Source organism: Gossypium hirsutum, chromosome A08, assembly GCF_007990345.1.
Source record: "Gossypium hirsutum isolate 1008001.06 chromosome A08, Gossypium_hirsutum_v2.1, whole genome shotgun sequence".
NCBI classification, from domain to species: Eukaryota; Viridiplantae; Streptophyta; class Magnoliopsida; order Malvales; family Malvaceae; genus Gossypium; species Gossypium hirsutum.
The window spans coordinates 123,403,539-123,417,868 of NC_053431.1; the positions used below are offsets into that span (position 1 = coordinate 123,403,539).

General features: G+C 26.7%; 1 protein-coding gene across 1 annotated transcript; it reads left to right on the forward strand.

Moving 5' to 3' along the window:
• Positions 1–7,482: 7,482 nt before the first annotated feature.
• LOC121204720 (GDSL esterase/lipase LTL1) lies at positions 7,483–10,620 on the forward strand. The gene is made up of 5 exons (XM_041075146.1): positions 7,483–7,942; positions 8,034–8,161; positions 8,252–8,494; positions 9,403–9,655; positions 10,074–10,620. The coding sequence occupies exons 1-5, from the start codon at positions 7,702–7,704 to the stop codon at positions 10,304–10,306; spliced, it is 1,098 nt and encodes a 365-aa protein (XP_040931080.1). The 5' UTR covers positions 7,483–7,701; the 3' UTR covers positions 10,307–10,620.
• Positions 10,621–14,330: the final 3,710 nt, after the last annotated feature.

Genomic DNA, 14,330 nt, shown 5'->3' on the forward strand with positions numbered 1-14,330 from the left:
GTTGAAAATTTTAAATATTTTTGAAAAATTCTCTGAGGTTTCCATTTAGTCCCGACTTGTTTTTAATATGTATTTCAGGTCTTGAGGGCTCGTTTAAGGGACGATATATATGATTTTGATTGGTTTTATTATGAGTATTGATATGTAACGAAATGTTTGAAATTTCTATATGATTTATCCGTAAACCCTGGTAATGCTCTGTAACCCTATCCCAACAATGGATACGAGTTAAGGGTGTTACAATTTAATTGTTACTGTTTGAATCATGACTAAACTTTAAAAAGTATAGAAACTAAAAATGACTATTTTAAAAAATACATGGACTAAAACTAACAAATTTAAAGTATTGAGATTAAATCATCAACTTCCGCATAATACAAAGATTGATAACAAAATTTGATCTTATTATTGTGATTTTATTTTAGACTATTTAAAAAAATAATTTTTTAACTAAATTAATATCAGATTAACTTGTGATATTATCTCAAATTTATGTCCCCGATTAAAATTTCTTTTTAAACATTGTATTTTATTATTAAACTGTATTATATGTTTTGGGATTAGTTGAATCATCTAAATTGACCTCTTATAGAACGGAGGAAATCATAACTTGATAGAACTTTATCTATATATATATATGAATATAAATCAAAATATCATCATCTTATTCTCTATCCTGGGCTGATTAGGAAGGTGCCCAAATCAAACAATCTTGTTGCATGGCTCTTCTGCATAGTTAGGATCACTAGATTGCTCCTGCATATTGTGCTTCTTTGATTGAGCTATGAAAAAAGAAAAGCTTGTAGAAGCTTTTTGAACGTAATAGAGGAAGCACTAATGCTCTTGCGGGAGATCATCCCTTAAAAAGCCTTCATGGTCTACTAATTCTGGGCTAAGCTTACTTTACGAGTTTTTTTATGTTAGTGTTGAATTTAAATTTATCTCACTTATTTTAAATTAAAATACAAGAAAATAAATAAAAATACAATCAGACTCGAATTTTGATATTTTATTAAAGTATTAACGAATATTTAATTAATTAAATTAATTCATGTTAATATTTAGACAATACTATTTAATTTGAGATATTAAATTCTTTATATTCAGCCCAATTGATTGCGATAATGTTATAGCGTAATTAGGATAATATTGAAACAAGGGAAGAATAGTGTTATATATGATAAATATGCCTTCAAAAGAAAGAAGATATATAATGATAAATGTGTAAGCTTATTTGGCAGGTCATGTCCTGAATTTCAACATCCAATTACCTTTCAATTATATATTCATTTCATGAATTTTGTATAAATTAATGGGTAAACTATAAAAGTGGTCACTTTTGTTTGCCTCAAATTACATTTTAGTTACTTATATTTAAAATATTACATTTTAATCACTTATGTTATCGTTTTATTACAAAGTGGTCACTCTACCGTTAAGCTCCGTTACTTCCCTAACGACAGTCCTACATGGTAGTCCAAATGGATTTTAAATACCAACTTGGATGGTCATTTTCTTGGATGAAAATAAGTTTTTAATTAAATAAATTTAATTTGGACTGCCACGTAAAATATCTAAGTTGGCATTTAAAACCCATTTAGAATGCTACATAGGATCGTTGTTAGGGAGGTAATGGAGCTTAACGGTAGAGTGACCACTTCGTAACAAAACAATAACGTAAGTGACTAAAACATAACATTTCAAACATAAGTGACTAAAATATAATTTGAGGTAAACAAAAGTGACTATTTTTATAGTTTACCCTAAACTAATATTAATTTTTTTTAATCAAGGTGTATAACTAAATTAATAATTAAAATAAATTTGAATAAGATTTATGTATGGTGAAATTGAACCATAATAAATTTGATAAGAACAGGTATTAAAACTTTTATTTAGCATTTCAAAGTTGCTAAATTTTCAACTTTTTATTAAAGTATTCGCTTTGATCCGACCCAATTTACATTGATTTTGTAGTCAAGGAAAAAGCGCTAAAATGGAACAAAAAGAACTCTTTGCTGGAATTAAAGTTGATCATGGACTAGGTTTGGACTAGGCTAGAGCAAAATTCTTGACATGCTTTCTAGGCTCGAGCTTAGCCTAACAACTGTGTTTAGAATTTTGTTAAACCCAAGTCCGATTCGGTCTGACCCGCCTGTATTAAATTTTTTATATTATTTTTATATAAAAATAAATTTAAAAATTATAATACATCGAATAGACTAAAAATATTAAAATTAATATTTTCCAACAAATTAAAAATAAATTTTAAAAAAATCTTTATACTTAAATCATATTAAGATATGTGCAACTTAGCAACCAAATATCTCTAAAATAGTAGCAAAATTAACAATAAAATAAAAGTTATACAATATTCAAATAATAGTAATAAAATAATAACAATATAATAGCAAAATGATCAATAACCATATAATAGCAATATAATATCCAAATAATTCATGCATGTTTGTTGCGGGGGCAACAAGATCAAGTTGGTAAGGATTAAAATATCCCTTCCTTTTTCTATTTATTTCTATGATCAATGATCATAGAGGGGCTCCTTTACCATACTGTATAAATAAACTATTCTATTTGTACATATATGGAAGAGGAGTGCATTCAATTTTTGTTTGTCCATTAATTTGGTTTCTTTTTATTGCGGGATAGAGCAGTTCAGTAGCTGACAGCAAAACAATAACTTTTTCTTTTTAAATTTGAGCTAGATTCGACTTGAAAAAAATCTTACTCATAACCCGACTTATTTAAAAGATAATTTTTTTATCTAAACTCATTTTCAAATTTATATTTTTATTCAAACTTCCTCATTTTTTAACAGTTATTTAACTCTGGCGGAGTGGGCCGCAAATAATCAGATGTAGTTGCAATCCTACTCAACTGCCGATTAATATTTTCAATTGAAGGAAATAATTGTTTGCCTATATATAGAAAATAAATTGACTTTTGCTAAATTATTGTTTGATAATCAGAAAGGTTACTTGAAATTTGAAAAGTAACACTGTTCATTAACCTTCGCTACCTTCGCTACTTGCAATGAATTCCTGAAAATTTTGGCTTAATCAAATATTTCGTCTAATGGTGTTATAAACCTTTTTTTTTTTAATGTTCATGTTTGAAAGTTATTTTGATATATTTAAATTTTAAACAATAACACCTTAAAATATATTGATGGTCAATATCATATTAATAGGTGATGTCTTATATTTTGACATGTAACAAAAATAAAAAAATATTTAAAAATTATATTTTTTACATATAAGGAATGGGCCTAAATAATTGATTCTCTAAATACATTTGGATCTTGACATGTTTAGATTTATGGTAGATATTTTTAAAGTATTTTTATATATTTTTAATTTTAATAAAATATCATATTATTATGAAATTATGAAATTAAAGATATATAAAATCTTATATTTATAAAATATATTATTCCGCATAATATTTTATACATTTATAAATATAAATATATAAAATTTAAAAATATATAAAAATGTATAAAATGTAGATTTTATAAAATATCGAATTTTATGTATTTTTAATTTAATAATATTATAAAAATATATAAAATTACTAAAAAAATTATACTTAAACAACTATTTGTCTAGGTTCATTCCTTATGTGTGGAATAATTATAAATTTTATTTTTTATCACGTGTCAAAATATGGGACTACTACATGTCGTGATGTTATTGGTTGTCAATGTCCCGTCAACATATTTTAACGAAATTTCTACTCAGATACCAAAGTGTGATGAAATTGAAGTTTAGATATTAATTAAGTCCCAAAAAAAATTAGTTATCAATTAAGTAGAAGTTTAGAGGAGGAAAAAAAATATATTAACTTCATAATTTAAGCTCAACAAAATGAGCAGACAGACTCAAATGACAAAACCCAAAGAGATGGTTTAACTCAAATGGGATTTTACAAAAATTCTTGGGTGGCTCCCAAGATTTTATCCCTACTAACTCAAACATTTCATCCTCCATCCTTCTCCGTCATTAACTTCAGAAGCTTTCACAAAGACTTTCTTCAACTCAGTTACTTAGCGAAATATAGCATGAATTAATGCCTCGAATAATTTGGATAAGTATTTATTTTTAGTGCGATGTGTTTAGTTTTTTTATCTCACATTAAAATATTATTATAATTTTAGTCTTATTAATTACAAGTAAATTTATCAGAAACTTTAAGCATAAAAAGATTGAACAGGTACAAATTCCAATGCCATCTAACTTAGGATAGGAATAGGAAAATAATAGAAAAATATGTTGGAAATGAATGTTAAATTGGTGGATGGTTGAATTAATTTGCCTCTTAAAATTTTGTTGGGGAAAGTAGTTGGTCTTATTAAATATTTCACATACAATACAACTCTCCAATTCTTATATTTCACTTTAAATTATTTTAATACAAAAGCTTAATTTTGAGATTAATAAATTGTAAATATTAAATTCGATAAATTTCTTTCTTTCGTCGTTTATATTTATTTTTTTAATTTATGTATAGAATTTTGATTGCTTTTTCTAATAATCTCGTCTCTATATCTCAACTTATAATTTATTTTACAAGTGCACACAATATTTATTAGTAGTTAAATGTTCTCTTTTTAAACATAATTATACGAATCTCAAAAGAATTCAGATAAATTAATTAACTTTTGGTTCAAAGAAAATATTAATCTAGAATTTATAATTTATTTTTAACCCTCTAATGTAATTTATTGATCTCTCCAATATACAACAACGGCAATTAAACTAATAATGAAAGGATAAATTCGATTTTTTTTAATAATCTCATTAAAGGTTCTACTCATATCTATTTTCTTGATACAATTTTTAGAACTACCTCTAATCCCTCCTCAACCCATCAATAGTACGATAATGTACTTCAGCGCATTCAAACCTACAATCTCTTATATTAGTAACAATATTTATACTAATCAAACTATTACTCAATCGATACAAATTCAAAAAATAACAACAACCATAAAAGTTCTCTTTCGAAATTAAATGCAATGCAAATTAATCACATGGTCCAACTAACCCACCTATGGTAGAAATCAAGTGGATCCATTTTTTTTTTAAGTTTGTCTGATTATAATTAGTTTTTAAATATGAGATGATAAGGAACGTGGATTTTTCCCATTAAATATTTTATCACTTTGTTTTGTTTTCTAAAATAAAAAGTATTAAGACACCTATCGAAAATCATTAAATTATTATTTTAATTTTTTTATAATTTGGACTTAAGGGTTAAAAGATCTCTTAGCTTTAATAAAAAATCAATTAAGTCCTTTTACGAAAAATACATTCAATTAAAATTTTAAACTCTTAAATTATATCAATAAAACTCTTTAACATGACGATCCACGTCAACAACATTTTCATGGCAATCAAATATCCAGTGAATTCACTCTAAATTGACATACTTCTAATAATAAAGGTTTTTTTTCTTTTTCCCTTTTTCAACGAGAGTTTAACTGTGTTAACTAGAGTCATCCATAGGTCGGGTTGAGTAAGGATATTCATAGTTCAGTTAAAACCGAATTAATTAATTGAACCGATCTAATTCGGTTAATTGATCGGTTAATTCAATTCGAAATCGGATAATTAACTGAATTAACTAATTAACCGAAATAAATAATAATTATTATATATAATTATTAACTTTCTGTTTAGTTGTTAACTTTCAAGATTTATGTAATTTTTTTAATGTCTTATTTTAATTAAAAGACAAAAAAACATATAAATTTTGATTCTGTTAATATATTTGAAAAAAACTTAAGTTCGATTAATAGTTAAATTATTTCGAGTAATTCAATTAATGATAATTTAGTTCAAATATTAATCGAACCAACCGTTTGAACAATCCTAAAATTACTTATTTAGCATATATTAACGTAAGAGGGTTGCATATTTAGCATATATTAGGGCTGAAAGGTACTGTCAACAACTTTGTGTGTGACCACATAATACAAGTATGTAGTATTTGCTTATTTAGCATATAATATTGCTTGATTAGACTTCAGTCTACAAATTAGGATATAATTGCTTATTTAGTATACCCACAATTATTCCACTTAGCACAACATAGACATACCTATCGCATCTTACATAATTGACCAAATAATTACATCTATTCATTCTTGGGGTTAGATAACCATCCAAATATTAAAATTCAAGTTTAAGGCATAATATAAGCTCAAGTGATATATAATTAAATGGGTTTCATGAAGGGATCAATAATTGAACAAATTCATGCATGATAGCATTGAATGGTTTCTTCCTTCATGCAAAAAGGTTAGGGTCATGAGAGTGACAAATTTCACCTCCTAAAGGGATTATTATTAGCCAATCCCTAACAAATTATTAGCTTTCTTGTACAGTAGCCTGCCAGGTGAATGACAAATTTACCCCATTTTTCAATATTTGTAATGACAAACTTACCCCATTTTTCAATATTTGTAATTTAGTGCTCAACTGTACACACATATTGCTGAATTAACTAATTGAATTGATGCATTTATAGTTTATATGTGGATATCATCAAAGTACTTGAATTTCTTTTTAGTTTAAAAAAATAAAAAATAAAAATATTTATTTTATATTTATATTAATATTAATATTTTTAATTAAAATATATTTATTAAATAGGAATACCAGCCTATGAATGGATTGAACAGTAATTTCAGATGGCAATGAAATACACAATTTTTTACAGGTAGCACATTCTGTTATAGCATTTGTCCCGTATAATATTAAAAATCATTATTGCCTCTATGGATATTGATGCATTCGTCCTTGTTCTATCTCGTTTCAGTTCAATTTAATTTTTGTTAATTATTTCTAATATTTTCAATCAGGAAAAAAAATTAAATATAAACATATGAAATTTTTTATAACAAATTTATTGTTATAATAGTTATGAATATACAAGATAAAATGATAATTTGTTTATAGCTAGGCGAGAATTGCTTCATACCCACTGTGCAAACAAAATTCACCCCACCATGTACCCACTTTTCATGAATAAAATTCAATCTATTTTAAATGAATTAATTCAAAATTCAATAAACGATTCAATTTTTATCATCCTAAAACAACTCCATCATATCTAAAAGAAAGAAAAAATACATTAATCCTATGGACACAATTTAAAAAAAGAAAAGAAAAAGACCACGTATAATCTAGCTAATTTAATGGTACTTAATGATTTTGTTTAGTTCAACATTATTACTAGTTAATGTTTTGAAATATTGATTAATTCATAAATTTAAAATTTATTTCTATTAAAATTTGCCTAAATTTCGTCCACATGATTTTATTCATTGCATGCCAGCTATATTTTCATTGTCACCTATCCCAAACATATGGTCCTACAAGAGACTTTGTGGACAATTACCAGCCCTTCTATGGTAATTTAAAGTCTTTTATATTAATTAATTAATAAATTTAAAACTACGAGTCTAATCAAATCGAGTTTGAAAAAAGTAAAAATAAAAAAGTTCCTTGACCCGACCTAAACTGGCATTAGTGTTATGGTAGCCATTATCTTAGCTAACATCAATGGAGGTAGACAAATGCATTAATGGAAACAGCATATATGCAAAAAAAAAAGAGAGCTTATATATAGGCAACGGTGCTATCTACCATTTCACAGTTTATCTTAGAGCCATTTCCAATGGAGAACTCGTTCACATTGGTTACGATTTTCGGTCTGCTGTTTACTTTAGGCAATGTAGGTCCTCAAGCTGAGGCCGCGAGGGCGTTTTTCGTGTTCGGAGATTCATTAGTCGATAACGGTAACAACAACTATCTAGCTACCACGGCTCGTGCTGATGCTTACCCTTACGGTATCGACTATCCTACTCATAGAGCTACTGGCCGGTTCTCTAATGGCCTTAACATCCCAGATCTTATAAGTATGTTCCTTCATTTTTTTTCAGACATGTCTTTTTTTGGTCTGTCTGAAGTATGACATGTTTCAATCTGCTGTTTTCATGGGTTATTTAGGTGAGCAAATTGGCTCTGAACCAACATTGCCATATCTGAGCCCGGAGCTAAACGGACAAAGGCTTCTTATTGGTGCCAACTTTGCTTCAGCTGGAATCGGCATTCTCAACGACACCGGAGTCCAATTCGTAAGTCTATTTTCATTTTATAAGAAAACAGGTTACAGATGTGGTTGGAGTACCTGGACCAACTGGACTAAACTTCGTTTTATTTTGTAGGTCAATATAATTAGAATCGGCGAGCAATTACAGTACTTCAGGCAATATCAGCAACGAGTGAGTGCACTTATTGGATCTGAACAAACACAACGCCTAGTGAATGAAGCACTTGTTCTAATGACCCTAGGTGGCAACGACTTCGTAAACAACTACTACTTGGTGCCGTTCTCGGCACGGTCACGGCAATTCGCACTCCCTGATTACGTCGTCTATATAATTTCCGAGTACCGGAAAATTCTTTTGGTAAAAACTTGCCCATTGCTCGTACCATATATTTTGTTCTCGCCTTCCATCATTATTGAAGAATTTATTGTGCTCAACTACTGCCCTTTCTAACCGGTTTAGTAAATCTAGATAAAATGCCACAATGTGATCACCAATTAAAGCACTAGAAACAATATATATAGACAAGTTTCCCCGTTCCAGCTTTCATGGAATCTAGAAAGAGCAGAGGGTGAATTACTATTAGGTTAAAATTTACTGTTATTCCCTATATTTTGATAAAATTTGAGATTTAATCATTATACTTAAAAAGTTAAAATTTAAGTTCTCTTACATTTCTGATTTAAAAAATTCAGTCTAATCATTAAAATTTATCAATTTGACATATTGATTAGACTACCACCATATGACGTGGCATATTATTAACAGAAAATAAAAATGTTAAGATGGCAAATTTTTTTTACGAAATTACCAATATCAATAATGATTAGACTAAGATTTTTAAATTGAAAAAATAGAAAGATTGAATATTTTAACTTTTAAAATCATGGACTAAATCTAAAATTCAAAAAAAGCATAGGGACTAATAGCATAATTTAACTCTACTTTATTTATCAAGTTTGGTTTAGTTGGTGAAGCCAGCATGCGTTATGGTACTTTTTTCAGTTGATACATTTAAAGCCGACAGACATTTTTTTTTCTGTAATAAAATTAAAATCCGGGAAAAAGGTTATAGATGTGGAGATTTAAATCTTAGTAAATGTCACATTTAATTTGTAATTTTCATAAATTAATTAGATTAAATTTCGGATTTAGGTAGATTTATTTTGATGTTTAAATTCAAATTAATGCATTTATTCACGTTTTGGACACAAATGCCTTAAGAAAAATAAAAAAAGTTGAATAACATATTGTATTTTACTTTGCAGAGGCTGTATGAGTTAGGGGCAAGGAGGGTATTGGTGACTGGAACCGGACCATTAGGTTGCGTCCCGGCGGAACTAGCTCAACACAGCAGAGCCGGTGAATGCGCGATCGAGCTGCAACGAGCCTCAGCTTTGTTCAACCCACAACTTGCTGAAATGCTCAGCGGACTCAACAATGAGCTTGGAGCAGATATTTTCGTTGCAGTAAATACAAATGAAATGCACATGGATTGGATCAATAACCCCCAACAATTCGGTACATTTTCTTTCCATATTTAATCTATGTTATTCCCAATTTTTTATGAATATAATTATACATTAAATTAAAATTTACATATAAATTTAAGATTTATAAAAAAAAAATATAAATTTAGAACATGGCATTTAATGCTTGCCTATACATTGCAACATGTAATAACTTTACCGAACTGTAAAAGATGTTTGTTGAAAAACAGATAAAATAGTGGGACCATATTGAAATAAATGCCATTATAGATCCAACTGAGAATTAAAGGCTTCGATTGGCCCCCAGGCACTGCACAATATTTATTGTTAAAGCTAAAAATGGCTATTTGCAACCTTGAGAAGCCGAGGGACATTCCAAAAATCTTACAAGACAAGTACCCGAATCCCCATACTCTCAACCATACTAATCATCTGCATGTTTTGATTAGGTTTTGTTACGTCCAAGATAGCTTGTTGTGGTCAAGGACCTTACAATGGTATTGGGTTATGCACGATTGCATCAAACTTATGTCCGAATCGAGACATTTATGCATTTTGGGATCCATTCCATCCTTCGGAAAGAGCTAACAGGCTGATCGTACAACAGATCATTACTGGTTCAACTAAGTACATGCACCCAATGAACCTTAGTACCATCATGGAATTAGATTCAAGGGTTTAGCATATCTTAAAATACATTAGTTCTCTATTATTTAATTGGGTTTTTGTTTTCCGGTTTATTTTTTTTTTGATATAAGTAAGATTGGAATTCATAAATACTGAGATTCGAATCTAAATTTATAAAATGTTGTCTTTTAAAAGTAATTGTATGAATGACTTAAATTAAATTTAGATTCGACTCAGTTATTAAAAATTGAATTTTCTTATTTATTTTATTTAGTGTCACATTAGAATTTGTTACGATTATGATATGCTTCAAATTGTATGCATTATTTGTTAATGAGTAAGCTATGGTAAAAATTTAAATTATTCTTATTGAATATGTTTTTTTTCTCATTTCGAATATTTTTGAAGGTAGCTAGAAAATGTGAGAAAGTATTTTACCTGTTAATTGACATTAAAACTAAGTAGAGACATAACTAAGACTAAATAATACGGCCAAATATAAATAATAATAAAATATAACAAAATGCAATAATAAATTGACGTCAGTGGCGATTCCAAGGGACTAGCAAGGCCCAGCTCTCATAAAATAACATCAGGATCCCCTCCCAACATATACATAGTTCTGTCCTTAAAAAAAAATTTTGAATCTAGACAACTTAATCCTCCTCCCTTTATATATGACAATCCAATCAAATTGAATATTTCATGGACAAAAGAGCCATTATTTGGTAATGGGCTAGGATTAGTCTCGCTAACCCATTTTAACCCTTCAAGTATTGGACTAAACTAGAAAGACCAAAATAATACATTAATAGAACATAATAAATTAAATTATTATTATTATGGGTTAATATTTGGTACTCTAATATACTTTTTTATTATGAAAAAATATTTAGTAAACTATTAGTGAAATTTAAAAACTCCATATACAGAGTTAGGGTGATGACAAATAAATAAGACACATGGCAGTTTTTTTAAGTTTATTTTTTGGAATTAAAAAAGTATATTGTTAGTGTATCGAATTCTATCCTCTTTATACTCTATGAAAGTAGAACACTTGTTATCATCCTAAATTTATTTGTGGAGTTTAAAAACTTCACTTATCAAGTATTTGTTATTTTTCCTATTATTATTAAATTAGTATTTGGTACATTGATCATGTATTTATTTTATTTGACAAGTAACATTAAATAATCATCATGTTTTTTTTAAATATATTTGTAATATTTTAATATATTTCTATATAAGACACTTGTTAACCCAATTATCCTATTTGTAGGATTTAAAAAATTTACTAATGTACCAAATATTTTTCATTATTATTTTGTTATTGTTAAATCACTGGGCCTTATGAGGTATGAAGCCCAAAAGAAAAGAGCTGGATTCAATCCTAGTTGTGGAACCACATATAATCAACTTATCTGACACATGGCAACCAATTATGTGGGAATGGTTTTACAAAAGTCAACCTACTTCACATGGACACAAGTGGCTTTCATTTCATCCATTCCTCTAAACACCAATATCTGCACCGCAATGTGGACCTTTACATATTAATATAGGTGAATTTGTTATTTAATATTTATATATTTTTTCTTTTTTTATGCTTCAACTTGATAATTAGATTTAATTTGATTTTTAAATTTAGATTTTATTAAGATTAAATGATGTAGTACAATTTTATAGTACCATATCATTAAATTTTTACATTTGTCAAATTCAATGATTAAAATAAGCTTAGTTGTCAAGTTTAAATATCAAAGTGGATAAAAAAAATGTAAGTATCAAAGTCAAATTCAATGGCTAAAAGTTATCGGCATAATGATAAATAGGGATGAAACTAGAATATTGTTTAAGGAAGCCAAAATTGAATTATGATTTTTGGGAGGGACGGACATAATGTTTATCATTTATTTATTTCTAATATTATAAATTTTAAAGGGGCGAAAGGGTGATTTAGGGGTCGATAAATTTAGCCCTCAACATTTATATCTTTCGTCAATTTAATTTTTTTTAAAATTAAATTTCATCATTAGTTATTCAAAAAAGTCAAATCACCCTTTTTAACATAAATGCTAGTATTGACATCTCACATTTATCGTATATGTCACATCAATAAATAATTTAAAAATTATAAAAATAGTAAAAAGTAAAAAATTATTAAAAAATATAAAAATATATAATTATAAAAAAATTAGTGTGAAAAACATGTAGATTAACATACAGGCGGTAATGCATAATAATTTAGTATTTTAGTCAGTATTTTTATTAAAAAACAATTTAATTTATTTTGAAAAATCGATAATTAAATTTAACTACTTTAAAAATTTACAATCTAAATTTAACTAAAATAAAATAAACGATAAATTAATAAAAATATAAACATTAAAAATAAATTTATTATTATACCAAAATTATATTAACTTATAAAAAATACTTAACTTTCATGGTTGATTTAAGCTTTGTTTCCTTTCTCATTCTTTCCTACCACCTTTAAATCACATCACATCACATCACAAAAATAACAAGAATTATTATTATTGTGATTTAAAGAATAATTTAATTCTTAATACCTAAAACATACAAATATTAATAGCAAATGAATTATTGCTTTATTTTTTTAAAGAAAAAATAAAAAAGTTACATTAAATTAAATTAAAATAAAGAGACTTTGTGCAAACAACTACAACCCTTCCTCCTTGTTAAAATTATTTTTCGCTATTCGATGTTTTTTTTTTTTTTCTCTAGGGATGTATTCCAATAGTCAGCTCCCTACATTCTTTAGGAAGTGGTGAATATACCTAATTAATGATGAGCTGGAAGGCCTTGATTTCGATATTTGGATAACTTCAATAACCTTCAAATTGTCTGTTTATATCAACACTTGTTATTAATTTGATCTTAATCTCCATGATGAGGTCTTGAAAATATTAAAATCTATAATTGTAACTGTGCGGATTCAATATTAGATTTATTTATTTAATTATTTAACTAATCGTGTTTTTGGTTCAACAATAAAATCATATAAATTTCAAGTTGATTAATATTATGTTCAAAACTCAATTCTTATATTTAAAAACCTTTATCCTTATTATAATATAATTACTTTATTTGTATAAAATTTTATTTAATTCGATACTTATGATAATTAAAATCATTGTACCTTCAAAGTAACAATAATAATAATAAAAGATTCTCTTTTAATCAACTTTTGAAAGTTGAGTGTCATGCCTCACTTATATTACATTAATGTTTCAAATGAAAATTTCAATAAAAAATATTTTTAATAATTAATGATAAATTTAAAATTTAAAATTTAAAATTACAAAAAAAATCTATTTAATTTTAAAATACAGGGTTTTAAGTTTTAAGGGATGGAATGAATAATGTAGTCCTTCATGGAAAGTAGTGATAAAGTAATATGGTGCAATTTTCCATTATGATTATGATTGTATCATTAGTTTATTAAATTAGTTAAAACTTGTGTAAATTTTTTTTATGGTAATTTCAAGATTCAAAGGGAAGACATAGTTAGTTCACCTAAAAGCTTAAAGGAAGAAAAATAACCTGTGGCATAGGAGACTACTGATTTTCAACATAAAATTTAATTTTTTTAATTTAATAATATATCAAATATATTTTCTAAAAAATAATAGTTGAATTAATGGTTTTTATTATTGGTAGAATGGACATTCAACAATTAAATTATGAAATGATATTCAAATTTAATAATGAAATGTAGCCCCCAATTTTGTTGGATCATTAGTTGTATCTAATAAATTTAAATAAATACATGTCCACCCACTTCAATATTTATTAAAATAAAAACTCCATTCTTTAACCTTAGTTTATCATTAATTAATTAATATAAACGAAATTATTTATAAAAAATTGTTAAATAATTTATTTTTTATTTTCTTTTGCTAAATATAAATTGCTCTAAAAGATAAAAACTAATATTAATTATTTTTTAGAATAAATATTAATTGTTCTTGTAGCTGTGGTAATTTTTTTTTAAAAAAAATTAAGAGCTTGAAATAACAGGTTGAAGAGAAATAGCAATAATAATATTTTAATGC

Bases quoted from the DNA above. Each gene is read 5' to 3' on its own strand.
- LOC121204720 (XM_041075146.1), top strand. From the start codon at position 7,702: ATGGAGAACTCGTTCACATTGGTTACGATTTTCGGTCTGCTGTTTACT. The intron at 7,943-8,033 runs GTATGTTCCTTC...TGGGTTATTTAG, and splicing joins TAACATCCCAGATCTTATAA to GTGAGCAAATTGGCTCTGAA. The intron at 8,162-8,251 runs GTAAGTCTATTT...TTTATTTTGTAG, and splicing joins ACGACACCGGAGTCCAATTC to GTCAATATAATTAGAATCGG.